Source organism: Mirounga leonina, unplaced genomic scaffold, assembly GCF_011800145.1.
Source record: "Mirounga leonina isolate KUSES-001 unplaced genomic scaffold, KU_Mleo_1.0 Mir_55, whole genome shotgun sequence".
Taxonomy (NCBI): Eukaryota; Metazoa; Chordata; class Mammalia; order Carnivora; family Phocidae; genus Mirounga; species Mirounga leonina.
The window spans coordinates 1,893,776-1,916,494 of NW_023270816.1; the positions used below are offsets into that span (position 1 = coordinate 1,893,776).

At 42.4% G+C, this 22,719-nt stretch overlaps 1 protein-coding gene across 1 annotated transcript in view; it reads left to right on the forward strand.

Moving 5' to 3' along the window:
• LOC118001925 (sorting nexin-9) overlaps positions 1-22,719 on the forward strand; it is a 61,276-nt gene that overhangs the window by 30,747 nt on the left and 7,810 nt on the right. The window contains exons 11-16 of the mRNA XM_034992110.1: positions 51-168; positions 8,329-8,459; positions 12,623-12,726; positions 14,121-14,224; positions 17,529-17,606; positions 21,836-21,912. Of these exons, the coding sequence (XP_034848001.1) occupies positions 51-168; positions 8,329-8,459; positions 12,623-12,726; positions 14,121-14,224; positions 17,529-17,606; positions 21,836-21,912 (612 nt within the window). The remainder of the gene's footprint in view (positions 1-50; positions 169-8,328; positions 8,460-12,622; positions 12,727-14,120; positions 14,225-17,528; positions 17,607-21,835; positions 21,913-22,719) is intronic.

Sequence of the window (22,719 nt, forward strand, 5' to 3'; positions counted from 1 at the left end):
TTCCATAGTTGGCATTGGTAATGTTTTCTTCTCTTTCCCTTGTATTTTAGAACACTAATCGATCTGTAAACCACAGGTATAAGCACTTTGACTGGTTATATGAACGTCTCCTGGTTAAGTTTGGGTCAGCCATTCCAATTCCTTCTCTCCCAGATAAGCAAGTCACAGGTGAGTGCGTGTGACACTCAAATGACAAGTAATGAGACAGCAGAGCATCTGTCCTAAAGTATATCAGTAATGACATTTTCCATCTTCTGGAAGAACAAGATGTAGGAGTTTGGAAAATACTGTACGTGTATATACACTGTATATAATATGTACACCTAACGAGAATGTTTCATGAAATTTCCTATCAGAGTTCTTATACACGTATCTTAAGTTCTAGCGAAGGCATTGTGTCCTTCTTGTTACATGATTTCCTGTAAAAGTAATATGTGAATTCTTTAAATACGAAAAATGACACCTGAGAAAATAGAAATGATCCAAATAGCCTGAAATGGAAATAAAAATGTACGATCCAAATGATGTCGTGCAGTCCAGCCGTGTTGCTTTCATTAGAGGTATGGAAGCATCAGATATAGAAGCCACAGAGCATCCAGGTATTAATGTAAGAAGTTGTCAGGTTTTCCACTCAATTATTTTGGTGACTATTAATATTTAAATGTTTTTGTTTATCATTGATAATGACTCTGTCCTGTTTCTTATTTATTTAACATGTGCTATTTGCCCTGCTCCCCCTGCCTCAAATGATCCTCTGGTAGATAATTCACAGTGCTACCAAAGCCCCTTGTAAATATGCAGTCAGAGAGTATTTGTTTCTCTCTGCTTTGAGAACTGTCACTGATTTTTTTTTTTTTTTTTTTTAAATCTCCAGCCTCGTATAGAACCTGGAGTATCAGTACTCAGAACTCAGTATGTTTGTCTTGGAATAAATATGTAAAGAAGCTGAGCTTTACTGAAGATTAGAAAGAGTTTAGTATGTGGCTAGAAAATTTGCAGCTAAATGAAACTAGTAAGTATAGAAAGGAGAGGATCAAAGATGAGAGTAAGGCCTAAAAGGTCAGCACTGGAGAGGCCTCGAAGGAAGAGCAACCTCGAAGGGCTGACCTGAGCCTGGTGGGAGGATGCGTGGAATCTGTGAAGGAAAGCTTCTTTCCTGGGGGTCAGGGAAGATGGAGAGGGCTGAGTCCTCATTCAGCAGGAGCTGAGGTGGGTAGTTGGAGAGGGACGGGGAGTCTGGCAGCCAGATGGCGGAACCGGCTCTACACACTTCCAGTGTTGTGGAGACAGGTGTCCCTGCCTGCTGGGTGTCCCCTGCACGCTGCTCGTGCACGTGCTCAAGTCAGAGCCGTTCGGCAGGCTCTGGTCCACACTGCTGAAACAGGGCTTTGAATCTGATTCCAGAGCTTCCTCTGTGAACGTACACGATGTAACTCAGCTAGTCCTGAGCTAGAACAAGTTACTTTAGGATAAGAAAGTCACTCTCCTTAAAACTTTACTTTGTGCTTTACTTTGCTGTATGTTTAGGTTTCTGTAAAAATTTTTTTTTTTAAAGATTTTATTTATTTATTTGAGAGAGAGAATGAGATAGAGAGAGCATGAGAGGGGGGAGGGTCAGAGGGAGAAGCAGACCCCCCGCTGAGCAGGGAGCCCGATGCGGGACTCGATCCCGGGACTCCAGGATCATGACCTGAGCCGAAGGCAGTCACTTAACCAACTGAGCCACTCAGGCGCCCTCTGTAAAATTTTTTGAGATGGAAAGTTTTGTTTTTACAGAAGTTGTTTTGATTGTGACCTTTTTTTTTTTTTTCTGGAAAACTTTTCAAAAATTTCCAACTGTGCATAGCTGAGAGTGGGGCTGCATTGCCCAATGGCTGAGACAGCCTGGCTGTCACCTGGGGTGCTCCTGCACGTCCCTCGTGGAGCCAGGTTGGCTGAGTGGAGGCCGCGGCCAGGAGGCCAGGTTGGTGTAGACTGATTGCGGCTTCCTTCCACCCCGAGGGGTCACCGTGCTGATACTCACTGTCCCTCCTTATTGTTTGACATCACAGCTTTCCTTTTACAAATAAATTTAAATTGATTTCCATGAAAACTTCAGTTCTGCCTTTCTCCTCGTTTTCAAATTTCAGTCTGTTTCTTGAGTTTTATGTTCTCCTCTGTCAGCTTGGTTAGCACATTATGTGCTTCATGGTGTCCGAATAAACAGACTAATGAGCTACTTGAGGGTTGTAGGGATTTCTCCTATCTTTTAGGCTTTAATACATTGTTTATCCTAGACCAAGATAATTCAGTGCTATTTTAAAGCATTGTAGAGTCACAGTTCTCCCCCCATACGAAGGTTTGGTTTTTTTAAAGTGCAGGCCCGAAGCCAAGGGGGTGTCATAGAAAAGCAAGAAAGCAACAGCCGCTCAGTCTGAAGAAAGTTGAGCTTTGATTCACTGACTGGGATATGTGCCGAGGAAACCGAAAAGCACAGAAGCCACTTTTATTTCTCCCTTCTCTCGTTTGCCTCCTGCCTGTGGTCCCCACAAGATCATTATTATATAAACTCGCCTCTCACTTACATCCTGGAGAAAAGAGAAAGGAATGCCAAGTAGATGATGTCATGATATTTCTGTGGACTTGATAATCATTCCATGAGAAACTTACAGCTAACATTTTTTATTTGTTGATAGATTTTGGTTTTTTGAGAAATAATATTGAATGAATCTGGTTTTATTCCTGGGTGCAAACTGGTATACTCACATACTTGGTAAAAACCTAAGGTTTGTTGAAAATGGGGAATTAGAAATCCCCCTCCCCCGACCTTCTTTCTAATTCTCTGGAATCTGGTAGGAAAATCCTAACGAGCACAAAATAACAATCTGAAGTCAGAGTTTGGAAATAAACCAGCAAAAAATTTTTCAGGAGGGATAAGAATCATTAATGAATTAATTAATTTCAGTCAATGAGTACGTTATAAACTCTCCACTCTCTCCTAATGGAGAATTGAGTATAACCCAGGTTCATGTTGACTTACTGGGTCTTTTCTGCCCAGGAGGTGGGTCATCTTCTTTCCAAGGGGTGAGACTTTGTTTCTTCGTAGTTTAAGGTTCTGTAGCACTTAATCTCTACTCCTAGGAAGTGCAAAAACTGAATTGTTTTGAGATACAGGAAGTGTCTAGACCCAGCATGCTGTTCAAGGGACACCTTTTAGGTAATGAGTTTTTGCTGTGTGGCTCTGTAGTGCTCTTCTTTTTAAAAGAAATTTGTGCTTATTTTACTTACAATTTCTAAAGGAAAGGCCAGGCTGCATTTTTTAAAATTTATTTGTGAACTTCTATACAGTGAACGCACTCCTTTTGGTGTAGTTTTAAGAGTTTTGACAACTATCACTTCAGTCTTACACCCACCCCGCTGTATTCAACCATCACTCCCCCAGATTCCCTTGAGCTGCCCCTTTATACTCAGCCCCTCCCCTAGTTCTAACCCATGACAGCCCTGATGGGTTCTTTGTCTCTACAGTTTTGCCTTTTCCAGAATATCATTATAAATGGAAGCCTATAGACCGACCTCAAGAAGCAAGAAAAATCTCAAACAACCTAACCTTACACCTGAAGAGCTAGAAAAAGAAGAACAAACAAAGCCCAAAACCAGTAGAAAAAAGGAAATAATACAGAGCAGAGATAAATGAAATAGAAACTAAAAAAAGCAACAGAACAGATCGATGAAACCAGAAGCTGGTTGCAGAAAAAAAATGGAAGCGTACAGAGTGTGTCTTCTGATTGTGGCTTTGTTCACTTGCTATTGTGCATTTGAGATTCACGCATCTTGTGTGTATCAGTTTGTTTATCGGTTCACTCGTTGGCAGACATTTGGGTTTCCAGTTCGGGGCATTTATAAATAAAGCTGCTAGAAACATTTACATACAAGTTTTTGTATGAATGGAAGTTATCATTTCTCTTGGGCGAATACCTAAAGGTAGAATGACAGGGTCATTTGGCAAGTATAAGTGTCACGTTTAAGAAATTGCCTGTTTTCCAGAGTGGCTATTCCATCTTGGAATCCCCACCAGCAGTGGATGAGAGTTTCGGGGGCTCCACATCCTTACTTGCACTTTTCGATACTGTCAGTTTTTCTCTGTTCTAACAAATCTATTAGAGATGTAGTAGTACCTCATCATGGATTTAATTTGCCTTTCCCTTGTAACTAGTGGTATTGAACATCTTTTCATATGCTCATTTCCCTTCCATATATTTTCTTTGGTGAAGTGTCTGTTTAAATCTTTTGCCCATTTCTCATTAGGTTGTTTTCTCATTATAGAATTTTGGTATCTTTATATTCTGGAAACAAGTCTTCTGTCAAATAATGTGATTTGCAAATAATTTGTCCCAGGCATGGCTTGTCTTTCTCTCAACAGTGTCCTTTGCATAACAAAAGCTTTTAATTTTAATGAAGTTCAAAGTACCAATTGTTTCTTTTATGGATTATGCTTCAGATATGATGACAAAAACCTCTTTGCCCTAGCCCAAGTTCCCGGTAATATTTTCTCCAGAAAGTTTTGTAGTTTTAGGTGCATTTTGAGTTAGTGTTTGTGTAAGATGTGAGGTATGATAAGGCAGAGGTTTATGTTACGCATCTGGGTATCTAGTAGTTCTCACACTATCTGTTGAAAAGAGTATTCTTTCTCTGTTGAATTTCCTTTGCATTTTGTCAAAAATCAATTGAACATATTTGTGTGGTTTTATTTCTGGACTGTATTCTGTTGATTTATGTGTCCATCCTTATGCTAATACCACACTGTCTTAATTAGTAAATCTTTAAATCGGGTAGTATAAATCCTCCAACTTGGTTCTTTTTCAAAACAGTTCTGGACTATTTTTCATTTGCCTTTCCATATTCATTTGAGTTAGTTTGTGGATATCTATAAATAATCATGTTGGGACTTTGATTGGTATACATACAGTTTGTAATTGTTATATCTTCCTGATGTAGTGACTCTTTTGTAATTATGAAATGTGTCCTCTTGTCTCTAGTGAAATTTCCTGTGTTAAAATCTATTTTGTCTGATATTAATATAGTTCCTCCAGTTCTCTTATGGTTACTGTGTGCAAGGCTTATCTTTTCCCATCTTTTACTTTCAGGCTGTTAGTGTCTTTGAATCTGTATCTCTTGTTGACAACATTGTTGGAGCTTGCTTTTTTATCAGGTCGGGAAACCTCTACATTTTGATTAGAGTTTTTGGACCATTCATATTTACTAATTATTGACCCAGTTAGGTTTACATTTGCCATTTTGATATTTTCTATGTGTCTTGTTTGTTCCATTCCTCCTTTACTGCCTTTCTTTTGTGTTAAATATTTTCTGATGTGCTGTTTTAATTCCTCTCATTTTTCCACTAAATTTTAAAAATTATTTTCTTAGTTGTTGCCTCAGTGGATACAATATGCATCTTTCTATAATGTTACAGTGCACTTCATATTAATACTCAATTACGGTAAAATTCATAGAAACTTTTCTCCAGTATAGCTCTGTTTCCCTCTCTCTTTTTATGCTCCTGTCATCATATATTTTATATCTATATCTGTTATAAATTGAACAATACAGTATGATAATTATTGCTTTCTACAATCTTGTCTTTAAAGGAAATTAAGAGAAGAAATTAGGAAAAAATGCATCTTTTATGTTAATCCATGTATTTCTGCTGCTGTTCATTTCTCTCTGTAAATTTGGGTAATTTCCTTTTAGCCGGAGGCAGTATTTTTTTAGCCTGAAGGACTTCCTCTAATATTTCTTTAATACAGGTCTGCTATTGGTTAATTCTCTCATCTTTGTTTATCTGGGAATGTCTTTGTTTTGCCTTTATTTCTGAAGGATAGGGGTACTGGTTGTAGAATTCATGGCTGACAGTTTTCCTTTCAGCATGATGAATTTGTCTTTCCATTGCTTCTGATCTCCATTGTGTCAGATTCACACACACCCACACACCCACCCACCCACCCAAAAATCGTGAGGCATTTTTCACTTGCTGCTGCCAAGATTTTGTTTCTGTCTTTCAGCAGTTTGATTCTGCTGTATCGTGGTGTGGTTATCTTCATATTTATCCTAGCCAGGTTTGTTTAAAGTTTTCCATCAAATTTGGGAAACTTTCCCCTGTTACTACTGCAGATAAATTTTCTTCTCTCTTCTCCTTTGGGGATTCCCATTACCGGTATCTTGGTGTGCTGTATGTTTTCTGAGGCCCTGTTCATTGTGCTTCCATTTTTTTTTCTCTCTATGCTTCAGATTAGATAACTTCTATTAATCTGCAGATTCCCAGATTCTTTCTTCTGCCATCTTGAATCTGCATTTGAGCCCCTATAGTGAATTCTTAATTTCAGTTATTGTATTTTCAACTCCAAACTTTTCATTTTAATTTTTTATAAGTTCTTTTTCTTGAGAATCTTTGTTTTGATTCCATGTCATGTTTCTCTTTACATTTTTAAACATGACTTCCTTTAGTTCTTTGAATGTATTTCTAGAAGCTGCTTTGTGTGCGAAATTCAGCATCCAGAAACATTAAGGGACAGTTCCTATTGACTCCTTTTTTGTTGATATGGGTCATACCTTGTTATATCTTTGCACTCTCTTAATTAATTTTTTGTTGAAAACTGAACAGTTTAAGAATATATTTTAGCAATTCTCGATTCTAATTTTTCCTCTCTGAAGGTTGTTGTTTCTCCTGTATTTGTTTGGTAAGTAACTTGCTTAGGCTCTGAAATCTCTCTCCCCTGAAGTTCAGTTATTTTTGTGTTTTTTTTTAAGTTTGGCTTCCTGGGGTTCACCGTTGTGTCTGTGTAGATTTGTGGTAAGCCTGCCTCAAGCCACTAAGGCTTCTGTCCTCTGCTGATGGATGTCTGTGTGGGTAGGAGGCTGCATTCAAAGCTCAGATAATTTTCAAGTTGGCTGTCCTGGCTTTTACTTTTTTGTAAGCCTTTTTGTGTCTCCTTTACAAGTGTGTGCAGCCACAGAGTTGGCCAGGGGTATGTGGCTGGCTTGGATCCCATCTGGACTCCACTGTTTCTGCACACAGCCTCAGCCTGGAATATGCTTGGCCCAACCAGGCAATCTTGGCTAGTGGAGCCGTTGGCCCTTTCTGTTCCCCAGCCTCTGGATTGTCCCTGCCGCCACCACCGAGCACGGGCATGTCCCCCTGCTCCAGGTCAGGCCAGCCTCTTACCTCACTAGGGGACCTGCAGTGGCCGGTCTTCACAGCCTGTCCTATATGGGCAGACCTTCCATGTCCACCAAGGAGAGGGTGGGGAGGCCGAGGGGCACTGGGGGAGACAGGAGCAGCCCCATGCCAGACATTTCCATGCTGCAGATTTCCACGCTTCTTGCATAAAGTTCAGCCGTTTTGCAAATATAAACACTTCTCAGATGGCTCTTTGCCTTTGGTTGATTTCCAAAACACTTATTTTTGGTGGCTTCTGTCCAGCTTTATAATTGTTTTGGGGGGATGGGAATAGCTGATTGCCTCACTCGACTGTACCTGGAACTTTCATCTCCAGAAGCCTTTTAACTAATAGTGGTTTTGTTTGGGAGGCTTATAAAAATGTCCAGTGTTCACTTGATGACTGGTATGTCAGGCTTGTTAAGCTGATTTTCTGCTCTTAAAACAGAAATATCACTCATTAAGCTATCTTTTAGAATGGTCATAAGCTCTGAGATGGTAGCTTTTACTACCGCATTAATGGAAAATGGCTTTTTCTATTTTTGGCTTAAGTAATTTAAAAAACCAAACGGAATAAAGAACTCAGTCATTCTGAGTTACTTTTCATAAATACTAAGTTTAAGTTTGTGTATCTGAGATTATATTGCATTAGGACACATTTTTATAAATATAGAAATTTTATGCCCTTTGTAAGAATTATTTATTAAATTCCATTTTCTTGCCCCCTTTCTTGCCCCATAAGGCTTCATATGGTCACACAGAATGGGCATAGTCTTAGTTTATCAAAATTTTTCATACCAAGATAAGATTTGCTTTTGAATTCGTTGAATACTTAGGGATCCTTGAAGAAAATCGCACTTTGTGGCTGTGCTTTTTCTTGTCACAATTAAAAAGCTTGTTAATTTGTTAAATCAGAATCTCATTCTTATAAAGTGTCTGTTGTATCTTTCCTGTGTCTCTCTGAGCATTTGCTGTGTTACAGCTGGTTTTTAGGTTAGTGAGAAATTACCATGGTCTTTACCTTTTACTAAATAATGTTCTACCAAGTACCCGTAGATACAAACGGCTTTTCCTTTGTGATGACGGTAACTCGCTTTACACTGCAGTCTGCATCACTCTTGCTGTGCCCCTTGCAGGTCGCTTCGAAGAAGAGTTTATCAAAATGCGCATGGAGAGGCTCCAGGCGTGGATGACCAGGATGTGTCGTCACCCAGTAATCTCAGAAAGTGAGCTTTTCCAGCAATTTCTAAATTTCCGAGATGAAAAGGTAGGACCTGTTATTATGATAGTCTTAGGTCATATTGAGAATTGTCACATTCACATCAATTTTATGTCTGAAAGTTAAAATTATGTCAGTTAGCTATTTCTCATTTCCTCCAAAGACAAAGAGGGGACAGAAACCTAGGTCTTCACCGTAGGAAATAAGTCACGCTATGTGGAAGAATGCTTGCCAGAATGGTTTTCCATAAATTGGGAATGGATTGGCCCAGAGTTGGTAGGAAGTGAATGATGTGATAGTGTGAGGAATTTTTTTCCCTAGATGCTTTTAAAAATACCCAAACTGGATCCAGGATATTATCCATATGAAGTGAGGGAAATAGAGTGAATGATTTCTTGAGATCCTTTTTTTTTTTTTTTCTTAAAGATTTTATTTATTTGGCAGAGAGAGACAAAGCGAGAGAAGGAACACAAGCAGGGGGAGTGGGAGAGAGAGAAGCAGGCTTCCCGCTGAGCAGGGAGCCTGATGCGGGGCTCGATCCCAGGACCCTGGGACCATGACCTGAGCCGAAGGCAGATGCTTAATAACTGAGCCACCCAGGTGGTGATTAACGTAACAACAACAACAAAAAATCCTCTTTTGACCTTGCGGTGTGGTAACATCATGAAAAGAAAAGTAGATTCAGAAGTGGACCATCCTTCTCAAAACTGAGTCATTTTTTCCAGAACTATAGTTGCATGTCCAGAGTAAATGCTGGTCTGTCTTTGTCCCCGTGGATAGTCATTCTGCCAATGGCCACGTGTTCTTTGTTGAGAATCAAGAAAACATTGGCTGTTTGACATCTCATTATTGTCTGCTTTGGAAATAGTTTTCTCTCTCTCTCAGTAAGCTTTTACTCTATAGTGTATCTTTTTATCCTGTAAAGATGGTTTCTCCATACTTCTCTCATAACAAATATTACATATCTTAGAAAACAGTGCAAAGAATAAAAGCGTAAGTTAGCTCAGATGCCAACAGCAGATACAAAATAAGTTAGAATCCTAGAAAAAAAGTCATGAGATTATTTTCATGTCTAATCAAATACTAGCATATTAAATACTTTGTTGGAACTTTCAGACAGATTTACTTGCTAAACTGCTTTGTAGTACTTTTCCCTTGTTAATGTGAACACATTTATAATAAGTATAAATAATCTGGCTCTGTGTATGCTTACAGACATAGGTGTACACGTAATGTAGTATAAAATATTTGGGCCTTATTCTCAGTTGCTGCTTATTTCTAGAATTGGCAGGCTCATTTGAGTGGGTTGCATGTAACCAGGCCAGGAGCTAGGAAACAGGGAGGTGCTTCAGCATTTTTTGTCTAGATCGTAGCTCTGGCCTTGCAAGGTGCCCTGGAAAACTGATTTCTCTGGTGAGATGTAATGTTCAGCCATAGTATGCCCTGTAACCATATAGTGGTGAAACTAGGTACTTTGAGTGAGTTACTTTGTAAACTACATGGAATCCCCTCCCAAGTTTGTTGCCTTTAACAAAAGTCCTGATTTTCCAAAGATTTGATTTAGAAAGCACTTCTAAAGATTGTGTCTTACACAGAATATTATTATTAAAAATACTAATACATCTAGACACTGGGGTTTGGGTGGATTTGATACAATAGGAAAAAGAAAGAACTTGGAGTCAGGGCTCTGCTTCTAGCTCCTACTGTGATCTTGGCCACGGCATTGAATCTCTGGGTCATAGTTTCCTCACCTGCTAAATGACTGTGTAAAACTAGATAATCACTAAAAACTGGGATTCTTTGGCCAGAAGTAGCTTGTGTAGATGGATGGACATAGTAAGTTTTCTGTTACTAGAAATAAGTGGTTAGTACGATAGCTGGATATAAGACATTACATATTTACATACCAGCAATAAATGAAAACAAAATGAAAGTCTAAAAAAAACTATCAGAATAGCATAAAAATATATCTAGGAATAGTATAAGAAAATGTACAGAAAAACTCTACGTAAAAAACTATGAAACATGTTTGAGAGAAATAAAACCTGGCTAAGTGTTCCAATGCTGTTTCATGGATTCACAAGCAGAAGAGATGCTATACATGTGGAAAATCAAAGCACTAAGAATAGCCAAAGTACTCTTGAAAAAGAATGACGTGGGAGGGGGGCTTTATTGGATATTAAGACTCATTACAAAGCTAAAATAATTTTAAAAGCATGGTATTGGCATAAGGATAGACCATGGAACAGAATAGAGTTGGATGCTTGATTCATGGCAAAGATGGTGCCAAGAACAGTGGAGATAGGACAGTCTTTCCAGTCAATGGTGCCGGATCAACTGGATGGGGTCATTGAGGAAAAATGAGATTTGGTCACCACCTCACGACAGTCTACTGTTGATTTTGTTAGGGATGACACCGGAATCGTGGCCCTGTCTATTAAAGGTATTTATAGGTGAAATGATACTATGTCTGGGACTTCCAATAAAATCAGCAAGAAGAAAATAAAAGGTAGAATGGAAGAGAATAGAAAAACCAAGACTGGCAAAATGTTGATACATGTTGCAGCTGAGTCTGGGTGGGGGTTAGACTTTTCTCTGTACTTTTATACGTGGTTGAACGTTTCTGTTGTATAAAGTTTTTTTTTTTTAAAAAATCAGTTCCAGGTGGTTTGAAGGTCTAATGTGAAAGGCAGCATAATAAAGCTTCAAGAAGGTTACATAGGGGAATATCTTCATACCCCTAAGGTAGGGAAGGATTTCTGAAATATGACACGAAAATGACTAGTCACACAGGAAGAGGGTGATAAATTAGACTACATTAAAACTAAGAACTGCTGTGTATCAAAGAAAGCCTTTAAAAGTGAAAAGCAAGCTAAAGATCTGAACATACAATAACCAACAAAGGGCTGCATTTTGGAATATATGAAAACCCATACAAATCCATAAGAAAGATAACCCAGTAGAAAAGGAGATTTGGTGTAAGGTACCTCACGAAACAAAGTGTCTCAGTCATCAACAGATATGTAGCAAACTACTTAACCTCATTACCTCATTAGTCATCAAGCAAATGCAAATTAAAACTACAGTGAATGCCACTGTGCACCTGCCGGAATGGCTGACATTAGAAAGACTGACCAAACCAAGCTCTTGGTGGGCTGAGGAGCTTTCAGGCACTGCTGGTGGGTGTGAAATGGGTAAGACCAGTTTGGAAAACCACCTGGCATTACCTGCTACAGCTGAACGTTTTCCACCCAAGCACACACCTGGCAAAAGGGTGCACGCGTGCACCAGGAGTCGCGTACATAGCAGCTGTACTCGTCACCTGGCGGGGCCTGGAGGGATCCCAGTAGCAGGATGAATGAATAAACGGGGGGGAATGCACACAGTGGAACGTTGTGCCACGGTGGAATCCACGGACGGCAGCCTGACGGCACTGTGGCCATAGCTCCTGAGCACAGCCTGAGCCCAAGAAGCCAGACACAAGAGAGTACGCGGAGAGTGGCCTTTGTTCAGAAAAACTAGCAGACCCAGATGAGGGACATGTGCTTAGACGATGAGACTTGAAAGGAATGTGAGGAACTGGGCAACATTAAAGAGCGGATCCTGGTCACCTCGGTGCGGGAGGGAAGGGGAGGTGATTGGGAAGGGGCAGGAGGGGGCTTCTGGAGTGCTTGCTTTTTTCCCTCGGCCTTGGGGTAGTTCCCCATATATCAAGTTGTGAGAACTGGTTGCTGTGCACTGTTGTTGGGGCACTTTTCTGTGGATGGATGGATCTATATAGGTAGATCTTGCAAAAATACGTTTTGTTTTTTTTTTCAGTAGCGCATATCACTGGCTCCTGTCTTGTGTTTTAGGAAAGCTTTCGTCTTTTTAAGAAAACCATTTAACCTAAACTTTGAGGCACTTGGTCGGGACTCCCAGGGGTGCTGAGCTCGCTGTGTTAACGTCGCCGTGCGCTGGGAGAGCAACGGGATGGAATTACCTCCCCCCAAAGGGACTCGGGCTCCCAGGGACCACTCTGCACGTCGGCACTGTCCGTGTACTGACATTACACTGGGACGTGCAGACACCCCACGGTGCAGAGGGTGATGGCGTGGGAGCTGCTGCCAAAAATCAGAGCTAGTCAGTCAGTGAGCCGATTGCACTAGGGAGTTTGAAAGACCAGTTTGACTCCGCTCTCCACTGTGACATTATAATGTTCTTATTTGCAGGAATGGAAAAGTGGAAAGAGGAAGGCTGAGAAAGATGAGCTGGTGGGAGTTATGATATTTTCCACCATGGAACCAGAGGCGCCTGACTTGGACTTACTAGAAATGTGAGAGCTCTTGTCACACCTGCCTTCTTCCCAGCCCGTGTCCCCCTCCCGTGCGTGCAGGCCGCAGCCACAGTGCAGGGTGCGACCGTGATCGCGTGGGGGCCACGGTCAGGTGACCAGGAAGACTTCGCTTGCACGGGAAAGCATGGTCTTTCTAGCCATAGCATCAAAGTCTGCTTCCTTTTTACCTTGAAGTCCGTGGTTTCTTAGCTGACATGGAAATTTCTAGTCGTATCTAATACAGCACGGTAAGACAAAGTAGCCCAGGGCCAGCGCACACCCACGTAACAGTCAACAAGGCAGAAGTCTCTGAACATCGCCTTGAAGGAAGCAAATCTCTAACCTGCTTTTTTGTGCTGTTTTTCAATTTGTTGTTTTTAATTATGTAATTTTTTGAAATGTAGGTTGGTTGAAAATCAAGTAGTTCCTTTTCTATGTAAAGGCTATCAAGAAATCTTGGGGGTTTTGTTTGGTTTTTTTTAAGAAGTTTTTTTTTATAAAATTATCACTTACGTGTTACCAAACGTAAGAAGAGAAGAAAAAAGAAAAACACAATCTTGCAACTACCCAGAGAGAAAAATCAATGTTAATGCGTTGGCCTAGGTCTGTAGTCTTCTGAAACGTCCTCTGCACATATGTATCTCAGGGAAAAATTGTTTAAAAAGGAAAGACCTCACACTGTGCATTCTGTCTTCTAATCTGTTTTTGTTTTTGTTTTTGTTTATTTAACATGATACTGGGATGAGTTTTTCAGGTTGGTACTTTTTACATCCTCTAAGAACTGAGATGTTCAGTATCACTTACCTGGTTGTGTCCAGGTTACCTTCGGTTCGCTAAAGTACTTGCTGGAATGCATGAAGACCCACTCAGTACCTCCACTGATAGAATTCCACTCAATCATATGTTCAAGAAATCATGATTTTATATACTTTAGAATAATTTTAGTTAAAAGTCACAGGGAATTGAGAGGGGAAGGGAAGGAGTTAAAATTTAAATGGCAGATTTTTAAGTCATTCTTTAAAAATCTGTTGGTTTTTTTAAAGATTTTATTTATGTGAGAGAGAGAGTGAACATGAGCGGCAGGCAGAGGGAGAGGGAGAAGCAGGCTCCCCGCTGAGCAGGGAGCCCGAAGGGGGGCTTGATCCCAGGACCCCAGAATCATGACCTGAGCTGAAGGCAGCTGCTTTACCGACTGAGCCACCCAGGCGCCCCTTCTCTAAAAATCCGAATCAAGCCTGGTTAAAGAGCAGTTGTTACAATGCAAGAAAACAAGTACCCGCGGTTACGTTCGGCGGGAGTCTTCCCCGACCGTGTTGATTTTTCTCCTCCTCCTCGTCACACTGACCATTTGGTAGAAGAGTCAAGGACATGCCTTCTTGTGTTTTGCCCCACAGAGAACAGAAGTGCGACGCCGTTGGTAAATTCACCAGAGCCATGGACGACGGCGTGAAGGAGCTGCTGACAGTAGGACAGGAGCACTGGAAACGGTGCACGGGACGTAAGTGCCGTCCTCACGCCAGCTCTGGGCCCTGGTCGTGGCGGTGCACGCTCGGTCTGTGGCCTTCACCGCACTGAGGAGCCGTGCGCTCAGACGCAGGTGCCTTAGTGAACTGAAGGAATGTCATACCCACAGCCCGGTGGCAACCTCACTTGTCAGCCCTACTCAGACAGCAGAGAATCGACTCCAGCAAAGCCAGTTCAAGAACTTGCATAAAACACCGTGTTCCCTTAAGTGTTTCTAGTTATTTGGGGTTTGTAATCTACGGACCATTAATCTTTTCTGCATGTGTAGAGAGTACTTGTTATTTTTAATCTCATGATTGTACTTTTTAGGCTTTATCCATTTGGTAAGTAAGATGTTGTATACAGAATCTTCCTCAACTTACGATGGGGTTGCATCCCGATAAGCCCATCCTAAGTGGAAAATAGCCTAAGTCGAAAATGCGTTCAATACACCTAACCTCCCAAACACCACAGCTTAGCCTGGCCAGCCTGCCCTTGGGCAAAATCATCTCACACAGGGCCTGTTTTATAGTAAAGTGTTGAACATCTTGTGCCGTACTGAAAGGGAAGATCAACAGAATGGCTGTCCGGGTGCAGAGTGGTTGTCAGTGTGCTGGTCGCTGACCCCCGTGGTCGCCGGCGGGTGAGGCTGCCGCTGCCCAGCATCACGGACAGGGTCCTCCCACAGATCATAAGCTCGGGACAGGAACCAAATTCAAAATTCCAAGTACGGTTCCTAGTGAATGCATATTGCTCTGGCACCATCATGAAGTCAGATTGTTAAGTCAGGGACCATCTGTATTTGCTACAGCCCTAATTTTTTTTTTTTAAGATTTTATTTATTTATTGGACAGAGATCACAAGCAGGGAGAGAGGCAGGCAGAGGGAGATGCAGCTGAGCAGGGAGCCCAATGCGGGGCTCGATCCTGGTACCTTGGGATCATGACCTGAGCCAAAGGCAGACACTTAACCAACTGAGCCACCCAGGTGCCCATTACAGCCCTAACTTTTAGGAAAGGCCAGGATAGTTGGCTGTGGAAAGCATGAGCTGGGTCAGACTAGGGGCAATGTGAGCCTGGGGGGCCCTGCCAGCCATGGCTTCTACCTGCTCTTTCCATGTCCTCGAGGACTTCTTATCCCCACCCCCACCCCAATCCCCCCTTCCCTTTGTGTCTAGACTGTCATTCTGCTGACCTATGTTGTCCTGTATTCCCTGGCCCCTCACGTCACGTAGTCCAGGCAAGGAAACTGTCACTGCCAGCCATGGGGGTCACACCAGCCAACTGCCCTCCCACCTCGGAGGTGGGCCTCGGAGGACAGGTCACCACTGCGGTTCTGTTCACATGGTCTTCGAGGGCCAGAGACGCTCAGGAGTTTTCTCCCCTGTCCACCCGTCCCGTCCTTATCACCAGCTCAGCCGCCTGAGTCCCAGAGAGAAAACTGAGCTCTAGTTACCCAGAAAGTGGTGCTGTGAGTCCCTGACTCAGTAACCTAACCTCATATGAAGGCTAGTAGGCTAGCCATAAGGCTGGTATCTAAGAATTTTCCGGCCTTCAACTCGTACACCCTACAAGAATACTGGTTGTATTCAGTTTTATTTTGTTTTTCTCTTAAAAGTGGCTTCTACTTTGAATAATAAAGCTAATACATACCCACTTTTAAACTGTGATACTCAGCATAGGAAGGAATTTAATTATCTGTTTTGTAAAGATTTATTAACAAATGATATTTTTCTTCTAAAGAAGGGAAAAAATAAAATTTGAAGTCAAAAAATAATTTTAATGAGTAAGAAACAATGTGGGGGCGCCTGGGTGGCTCAGTCAGTTGGGCGTCTGCCTTCGGCTCAGGTCATGATCCCAAGGTCCTGGGATCGAGCCCCGCATCGGGCTCCCTGCTCGGTGGGAAGCTTGCTTCTCCCTCTCCCACTCCCCCTACTTGTGTTCCCTCTCACTGTATCTCTCTCTGTCAAATAAATAAATAAAATCTTTAAAAAAAAAAAAAGATAGAGCACAGTTAATAGCAATATTAAGATCCATTAAATCCAGACCTGAAACTAAGCCTTATCAGGAGTTGGCAGACTGTGGCCTGGAGGCCAGATCTGGCCTGCTGTCTGTTTTTATAAAGTGGAACACAGCCAGGCCCACTTCTGTACGGATTACCTGTGGCTGCTTTGCTGTTACAGTGGCAGAGTCAAGTACTTTCAATTTTAAAGAAACCTGTGGTCCCACAAAGCCTGAAATATTTACTGTCTGGCCCTTTGCGGAAAAAAAAGGTCCTGCTTCTCACTGAATGATCCTCTACCATTCACATAATACTCGACATCAACAAAACCACTCGCGGCGGCGGGCCATCCGTTCGTGCTCGAGAACAGTTGCTCCATTCTCATGGCACGGAAATACGATGCCATATCCTAAATATAGCACTAATTAGGCCTGAAATGGGAAAGTACACAAATGCAGCATTAGAAAACAAAACGCACCGCCCTCCTTTGGTCACAGGGAGTCAACTCATGAATAAAAAGGGGAGTGACGCTTCTGTTAGTGATTTCATTGTAAAATAATTAATTTTAATTGATAATTAAGAGCTTAATAATTAAGCTCTTATGAGACCATAATAATAGTAAAGCATTGAAATCTGTATGTTCTTTGAAAGCTAGAAGGGCCCGCAGAGATCATTTCGTTAATCATGTTACACAGTTGAGAAAGCTCAGATCCCTCCTCCCTGGTCCTGTTGAGTCCTTCTGCCATATTTTTCTCCACACCTTGTTGCCTTCAGTTTTGCAAATAATCATTGATGCGTACCTAACAGTGGGGAAAGCAAGGCGTTTGGAATCACAAGTGCCACATCCACCATTTATTAGCCATGCGACCCTGGGCAAGTCAGTTTACTTAGCTGAGCCTTATTTTCCTAACCCACGGAATGGAGATGGTGTGTCTGCACGCGGTAGAGGGGTTGTCCTGGTGATCACCTAGGACTCGGTGCAAGTGCTTGGTCAACTAGAAACCCTCTTCCAGATGAGCTCCCAGGCGCTTCAACTTAACGCCGTGAGTGAGGATGTGGGGCCAGGGTGGTAGTTCGGAATGAGAGCATCCGGCCACGAACTGAACAATCAGTTAATAAATTTCTTTGAAAAAAATCATGAATTTAAAAAAGCCAGTGATTTTATTAAAGAATATAGACTCTTTTGAGTCACTTCCAATTTCTTTTATGACAAAAGTAATCACTTTCAGGAAATAGTCCAATCCCATTCCTGTTTGCTCAGAGGACTAGTTAACAATGTCTTCTTCTTTCTCTTTCAGCGTTACCCAAGGAATATCAGAAGATAGGAAAGGCCTTGCAGAGTTTAGCGACAGTGTTTAGTTCCAGTGGTTATCAAGGTACGGCTGTATTTATTTATCCTTCGGGCCCTTAGTGTCTTGTGCGGACCAGCCACCCCCCGGGCTCTTGGAAGCACACAGAAACTCTGCAGCTAGGGACCTTTGTCACCGACACTTCAGCCGGCTAGGCTGCCCCACTCAGTACTTCTGTACCCTCACCTTAACTACTTTTGAGAAAAGTGGAGCGTGGTTGTGCTCTGTGTTTCTTGCTAGCTTCTTAGCCTTTCTTTGCGCTCAGAGACCGCTCTTGTGTTGCCCTGGAACAGGCAGCTATGATAAGTCACCCTCTGCCCTTGCTTTCATGTCTCTTCCAACCTCAGAAGTCAGGTCCTCCTGTTACAAAGGCCGGAATTTGTCAAGGCCGTTTGGAGGGAACATTTTGACTAAGTAACAAATTCTCGTTGCCTTAGGTCTCTGCGTGACCTAGAATTATTCTCAGCTGTGTATGGGGCGTCTTACGTACCATACTGTGCATCTTACCTGTGGTGTCTCGGATTCATTGTACTTTTACATTGACAGCACTTGTGAGAACAAGCTAGCTGTTCTCCTTTCTATTTTGGTTTACTTTTGCTTAGTTTGCTCAGTGGAGCAGGTAGCAAGTAAAAGTATTTGTCAGGTGAGTGGCACTTACTAAATTTACATGTGTCCAATCACTTACAGAAATGGCAGAATTGGTACTTTGGCCATGGTGTTTATTCTGATAGGGAAGACAGTCTGTGGAGGTCAGTGTCTGAGCGTTTTTAGGAACAAGAAATGAGTCTCCCACCAGAATGGAAGATTTGGGGCTCCCACATATGAATATTTCTTTTTGTCCTGGCTGAATTGTGTCTTATAATCCCAACTTTTAGATTGGATGGGAGCCCTGAGGATTAGTTCATCTGGCCCCCTCATGTTCGAGATGAGGAACGTAGACCTGGAACGATCAGCCTCCTGGCCAGGGTGCCACAGGGGGTTGACGGAGGAGCCAAGTGTAGGGCCACCCCCATTGCTTAGGTGCCGGCAGGACTCCAAGAGCACTCTCATCTTTGTGCTTCTCTAGTATCTTGACGGGTGGAGAGCTTGTGTTCTGAAGATGCTGGACCCCGATCAGTGTCCCATGTCAGAACTCACCTGAATCTTGCCTTCCTTAAGCCTCCCCCCAAGAGCTCTCTGTCCTCCAGCCCTGCCCCCGCTTCCCGCCATCACTCCTTAGTGCACAAAACCCCTGTGGGAGAACTGGCTCTGCATTTGGGGCTCCCCCAGGTTCTGGTCCCTCATACCAGCCCCCATGCATCTGGTAAAAGCAGAGCAGAGCCTCCCGTCCCAGCCAAGTCCCTCTGCTGTGGAAGGCGCCCTTTTCCTCCGCTCTCCCCCGGCCTCCAGACCCGACAGCTTGCCTAGGGTGCGAGGCTCAGCCCTTTCTGAATTGAGTTCCTTTGGGTTTCTTCATTCCCACAGTGCTTCCGTGACTTTACAGAGAAATATGATGGTTTAGTTTATTTGGTATTATTACATTGAGAGCAAGGGTCTTGGCAGTTGTCCCCATGCTAACTGGAAATGGAACCGCTCCAAGGTGAGATTGTAAGCCTAACAATGATCCTTCCAGTAGCATGGACCCAGACTTGACTTCCATTTCTTGAAGTCAGAAAACTTAAAAACCATTCAGAGCTAGAACACAGAATTTGTAAACAGCAATTCCCTTGTTCTCCGGGTCAATGCCAGGAGAGACAAACCACTCACCCTTCACTAAATGTGATATTAATAGAGGGACAGATAATTGAACCAAAAGTCTTGAAAAGGGGGGAGGAGAAAACAGTTGGTAATCTGGGAAATGGGTCCTAAAGACGTCCTTTGTAGCTTTATACTGTACATAAGTCTTTCCATATATTTCTCGTTCTGTAAATTTCAGTAGAATCTGCGTACCTTCCAAATGATCAGCTTCTCTCCGGAGTTTTCTATCTGTATAACTTCAGCCCGGAGCAACCTGGCAAAAAGGCAGGATAGAGAGGGCTGTGGGGGGGTTGTGGGGGAGGCCCCGGCAGGATGAGGACATCCTGGAGGGGAGGTGGAGTAGGAGAGGACCCTGAAGATGCTGTGCCTTCTCCGCAGCGCCCACCCATGTGATCCCTCCCAGCCATGCCTCACTTGGCGTGGCTTCCTTACTGTTTTCCCTGCTCAGAGCTATCAGTCCGTGTGTTATCAAGTATTCACATTGCAGACGGCACTTTGTCAAGTATTAAAAGTACTCAGTGTAATGTGCTTTACGGGGAATATCATTCAACTTCCTAGAGATCTTGTTTTCAAAGAACTTCTCAAGTGCCCACAGACTAGCTTTTCACGTTTCAAGGCAAATGAGGGTCAGCAGAGTTGAGTGCTGTGTCTTATCACGTCTTCCTTTGCTCAGACGTGCTGGTGACGTGGGGCAGTGCTGCACTCTTTGATCTTGCAGTAATTCAGAGGATTCCGGTTCCTAAGAATATTTCGGATTATGTTAAATATAACCTTCCATGCTCCCTCTCTGAGTACAGAAACTGATACTGGAACAACACAGAGACTATTCGCATGGCCTTTGTGCAGATCCATGAAGCACTTCTTATGGATTATCATGGAAAAATAATGGATAAAAATATTTAGATGGTTATCTGGAGCGGAGAAGAGGAACGGGTGTAGAAGCTAGACCTCCGGTTTTATCTAGTTTTACAGATTTTACTTTGGAACCATGGGGATGTTTTACATTTATATTTATTCTACATTTATTATTAGAAAACAAATTTAAAATGTAAAAGAAAAAAAAATCCCTAAAAAGCAAAATAAATCACTTGATACATCAGGATGAAGGCATAACCACGTAGAGAAGGATTACTTCACATCACCGTAAAACATTATATCAATGATTCTACATCCCTAGTAGCAGATTCCTTAAAGTCAAAAAGACTTCAAAAATCTTTTGTTTTCAGTAATTATATAGTTAGCAATAAAATATTGGTATTGTTATTCTAAAACTTCTAAAACTATTTTACATATTGTAGGGTAAAGCAAATACGTAATTATGTTACTGTTTTTAGGAACTAAGTTTTTTAAATGAAAGAACTAAACAAAAATCAAAAGTTTTAAAATACATTATGAAAAATCCTGAAGTCCTAAATTTGAATTGGAAATCTCCATATGAGCTCATTATGGTTTTCCTCTTTTAAAAAAAATATATTTTTCCTTGCTGTGTTCATTGAAAAGGCCTAGAAATACCCAATCCAGTCACGAGAAGCACCTCTGGCGCCCCCCACAGGGAAATTTCTCAACACTGTTCCTCCCAGATGAACCAGAGCTCCTAGCAGAACCCAGATGCTGATTTGAAAAGCCTTCCACTGGCCAGTAAATACAAAGAGCATTAGTGAAAATAATACTTTCTCTGCAATGAAGCTTATCAAGTATGTGTAAATCCAGACTTGCAATGATACTTTTTTAAAAAGTTAATCTGTTACCTTTGGGGAATGGTTAGAGGATCAACTCATTCTGAAAATGGTAAAGAGAAAGAAGCATTTAATGTGCTTTTTCTCTTCCAATACCTCAAGGTAACCAAGTAGTCGATAAAGGAGAGTTCCTCTTTATAGAAGTGCTTCAGATCAAAGGAGTGATAGGAGTAGAAGAGCAACACTTTGCAAACCGTTCCTAAAAGGAAAGATCTAGATGGTACAGGGAACAGAGGACTGTGTTATCACCACAGACACAGTCAGCAAAACCCAGGCTGCAGGTACCAAGGCAAATACCTGGTTTCTTCAACGGCCCAAAAAGAAATTTGCGAGAAAAAAGGGAGGGAGGAGAAAGAACCTAATGATTGAAGAAACACTTCAGCTCTCTGCCATGTGGGCTTTCTCTGAGTCCTGAAAGCAGCCAGCTCGATTCCAGATCCAGGGAGCTGCCCACTGACTAGATAATTCAACAGGAGCAATTCTCATTTCTCCAGTGTGATGTTGGTATTGTCCTTGCCTTTTAAAGAGTGCTTATCTCTGACATAGAATTTATGGGTGCATTGTAATGTGGCCAGCAAAAGGGGGAGGTAGGGGATGGATGGTGCAGGTGCAGAAAGACTGGCCATGAGCTATTCATTGGGAAGCCAGGTGATGGGTAGATGGGGACTCATTACACTGTCCTCTAGTTTTGAAAAGCGTAGTGTTTGCCATAATAAAATTTTTAAGTAAAATAAACGAAGAGAAAATACTCACAAGCCCTGATGTAGCTGTACTGATTTCCAGGCGAAACCGATCTCAATGCTGCAATAACGGAAGCAGGAAAGACTTACGAAGAAATTGCCGGTCTCGTAGCAGAACAGGTACCCCCATGGCCACCGGTCCCAGTCCTGGTGCAGATTGTACGCTGTTGGACCCACGTGTTTCTTTAACCAATTTTAAAACAAACTTTGCAAATAGATCTCCTCTTCTTTTCTATCTTTGTTCACTGTGTATGGTAATAGTGTTTCTTCGGGTAAGCCAAAGTGATGGATACATTTATCACCGAGAAATCTAAATGAGTACCTTCCAGTGTCGGTGGCTCAGATCCATCCTCCGTCATCAGGGGGTTGGAATGTTAGGGCAAGAGCACCGTTCACGCCACCATTTGGACTCTTGCCCTGCCTGAGGCCTGCTTGACTCGGCTGGTAAATGGCAGGCTCTCAGGATTCAGCAGCCACTATGGAGAAGGCACCCACGCGGGCCCAGGCAAGGGGCAGGTCTCTGTTCCAGCCACGTGGCTTTTATTGGGGCCTTCAGTGGTCCGATTCCAGTTCTTTTTACAGAAAACAGATAATAAATTCCCTTAAGGGGAGTAGGCATCAATGTTGTTTCAAATCCCTACATTAAAGAAAAGTTTCTCAGATGACTTCTTGAAATACGTGCACACATGCGCACACACCTTCATGTTGGTCACTGACTACCACTACTTATAGAAAAAGATTAATTTTTAGAACTGTGCATAACATAGCTATTAAAAATTATAATTCAGGGGTGCCTGGGTGGCTCAGTCGTTAAGTGGCTGCCTTCAGCTCAGGTCGTGATCCCAGGGTCCTGGGGTCGAGCCCCACATCGGGCTCCCTGCTCTGCGGGAGGCCTGCTTCTCCCTCTCCCAACTCCCCCTGCTTGCG